Genomic DNA, 2,195 nt, shown 5'->3' with positions numbered 1-2,195 from the left:
ATTCTTTTTATTTCTTTGCATTTCAGTTTGAGAATTTTCTACTGACATACTTCAAGCTCATAGATTCTTTTCCCAGTCATTCCAAGCTACTGATGAGCTCATCAAAGACATTTTTCATTTCTCTTACATTGTTTTTGATTTCTAGCATTTCCTTTCAATTTTCCCTTAGAGTTTCCGTGTTTCTGCTTACACTGGCCATCTGTTCTTGCATGTTGTCTACTTTTTCCACTAAGATATCAATCATGGTTATTTTCAATTCCCTGTCTAATAACTCCAAGGTCAAAGTCTTTCTGAATATAGTGCTGATGCTTGCTTTATCTCTTCAGACTGTGTTTTTTTCTAGTCTTTAAGCATGCTTTGAAATTTTTTGTTGAAAACCAGACATAATAGAAACTAAGGGAATTGTATCTGTAGGTGCCAGACACTTTGCTTTCCTCTAGTTTCTTTTTTTCTTGTTGTTTGTGTGTTTTTCGTCTGTTGTCTTTGAGCTTCTCTATGAACTCCTTAAAGAGAGTCTGCATCTTAGAGTTCTCTTAGTTGTAATCTACTGCCCTTACGCTGGAGACTTCTAAGGTATAGGGGGGTAGTGTTCTACAATGTTATGATTAAATTTCAGTTTTTTTGTGGACCTGAATCCCTGGGCTATGGCTTTCAAAAGTTTTTCTTAGCCTTTTCCCCACCTTACATGAAACTGGAAAGCTAAAGGGAGTTAGAGATGTCTAATTTTCCCTTCCCCCAGGTCAAACAAAGCTCTGATAAGCTGTTAATAGTTTCTCTTAGAGGGTATGTATTTGTTATGGAAAATACTCTGGGAGTATTTTTAAATGGTTACTTTTCACTTCCTCCTGGAGAAAAAACTAGCAAACTTTTCTCTGGTCTTCACCAAAAGAACCTGATGGTGCTCCTGAAGATAAAACCCATGATATTGTAGACCTCCCCCACTACTTAACACTGAGATGCCATGGATTTTTAAATGTCTTGCTAGCCCACATTCAATCTCCAAAAACTGGTCAAAATTAGCACCCAAGTGTTCCTACCAGTTACTGGCTCAAGAATCTTCTACTCCCAATCAGCTGATCTCAGCTGTGATTCCTTATATTTGTCTGTCTCTCCAGACATTGGGATAGTAGTTTTTCCTGTGACCTGAATTCTCTGATGAATCTAATAAAAGTCATTGATTATCAGTTTGTTTGTTTTCTTCTTATTGTGAGGATGGGAGTAATGACTTCCAATGTCTTTACACTTTAGTGCTGAAACCAGAAGTCTCCTCACATTTATTTTTCAAACCATTATGACCTGGAATTTGCCATCTCTACTACCAAACTGTTATCACAAAGTTATTATTGGTATCTTGTTGCTAAACCCAATGTATACACATTGTTGTTAATCTTTATTTGACTGCTTTTAGCATTTGATATTTTAATCCACTCTCTTCTTCATGAAATTAACTTTCTCCTTGGCTTCTGTGAAAACACTGTATCATTTTTCCATTCCTACTACTCTGGGAATTTATCTGTCCTTTCTAGGTAAATCTCTCTTTCTCAACTCACCACTTAATGTTCCTAAGGGTTCTATAGTCATCCTTCTCCTCATTCTAACTCATTTTCCATATACAATAATAATTCTAAGATTTGAGTCTGGAAGCCCTAAGCACCTAAAACTCATCATGTCCAAACCCAACTTATCAGTCAGCTCTAGGAGTACTGATTTTACAAATAAATTTTATCAATGAAGTAAATATGAACCTACTGAATCTACAAGTGAGGGTCAACCACTGTACTTGTAGAGTTGAATTGGATGTATTCCTCTTACAACAAACATTTAAGTTATTAGTGAATGTCTTCAAATATTGTGATTCTGGGCTGTGCAAGTCAAGTAGTTTCTATGAAAAAATACACATACCCGTATGGATTTTCTTCTTACATAAAGACAGCTTAAAGAATTTTGGAGGTAAGGGTCTTCGAAGAAGTTGCGGGTGCTTTTGCGTTTTAACGAATAAATGCTGTTTTTCATAATTCTTGGTTTAAGTGAGAATTGAAAAGTTATTGAACATTTAAATTGTTGCTGAAAAAATAATGTATTAGAATCTAGATTACATATTAATGAAAATCATTCTGTGCTAATACCATATCGAATCCATATCGAATTTCTTTACGAAAAAGAGAGGGTAAAAAAATAACTTTTTAAAACTTCTA

The 2,195-nt window shown here is 34.9% G+C and overlaps 1 protein-coding gene across 1 annotated transcript in view; it reads right to left on the bottom strand.

The window, feature by feature from the left end:
• LRRC63 (leucine rich repeat containing 63) overlaps window positions 1-2,195 on the bottom strand; it is an 82,879-nt gene that overhangs the window by 79,226 nt on the left and 1,458 nt on the right. Inside the window, exon 2 of the mRNA XM_012648343.1 lies at window positions 1,903-2,017. Coding sequence (XP_012503797.1) covers window positions 1,903-2,017 — 115 coding nt within the window. The remainder of the gene's footprint in view (window positions 1-1,902; window positions 2,018-2,195) is intronic.

The sequence above is a fragment of the Propithecus coquereli genome, unplaced genomic scaffold (assembly GCF_000956105.1).
Source record: "Propithecus coquereli isolate 6110/MARCELLA unplaced genomic scaffold, Pcoq_1.0 Scaffold11, whole genome shotgun sequence".
Classification (NCBI taxonomy): Eukaryota; Metazoa; Chordata; class Mammalia; order Primates; family Indriidae; genus Propithecus; species Propithecus coquereli.
Note: the sequence above shows the minus strand (reverse complement) of the source record. Positions and strands in the feature narration are given on the sequence as shown.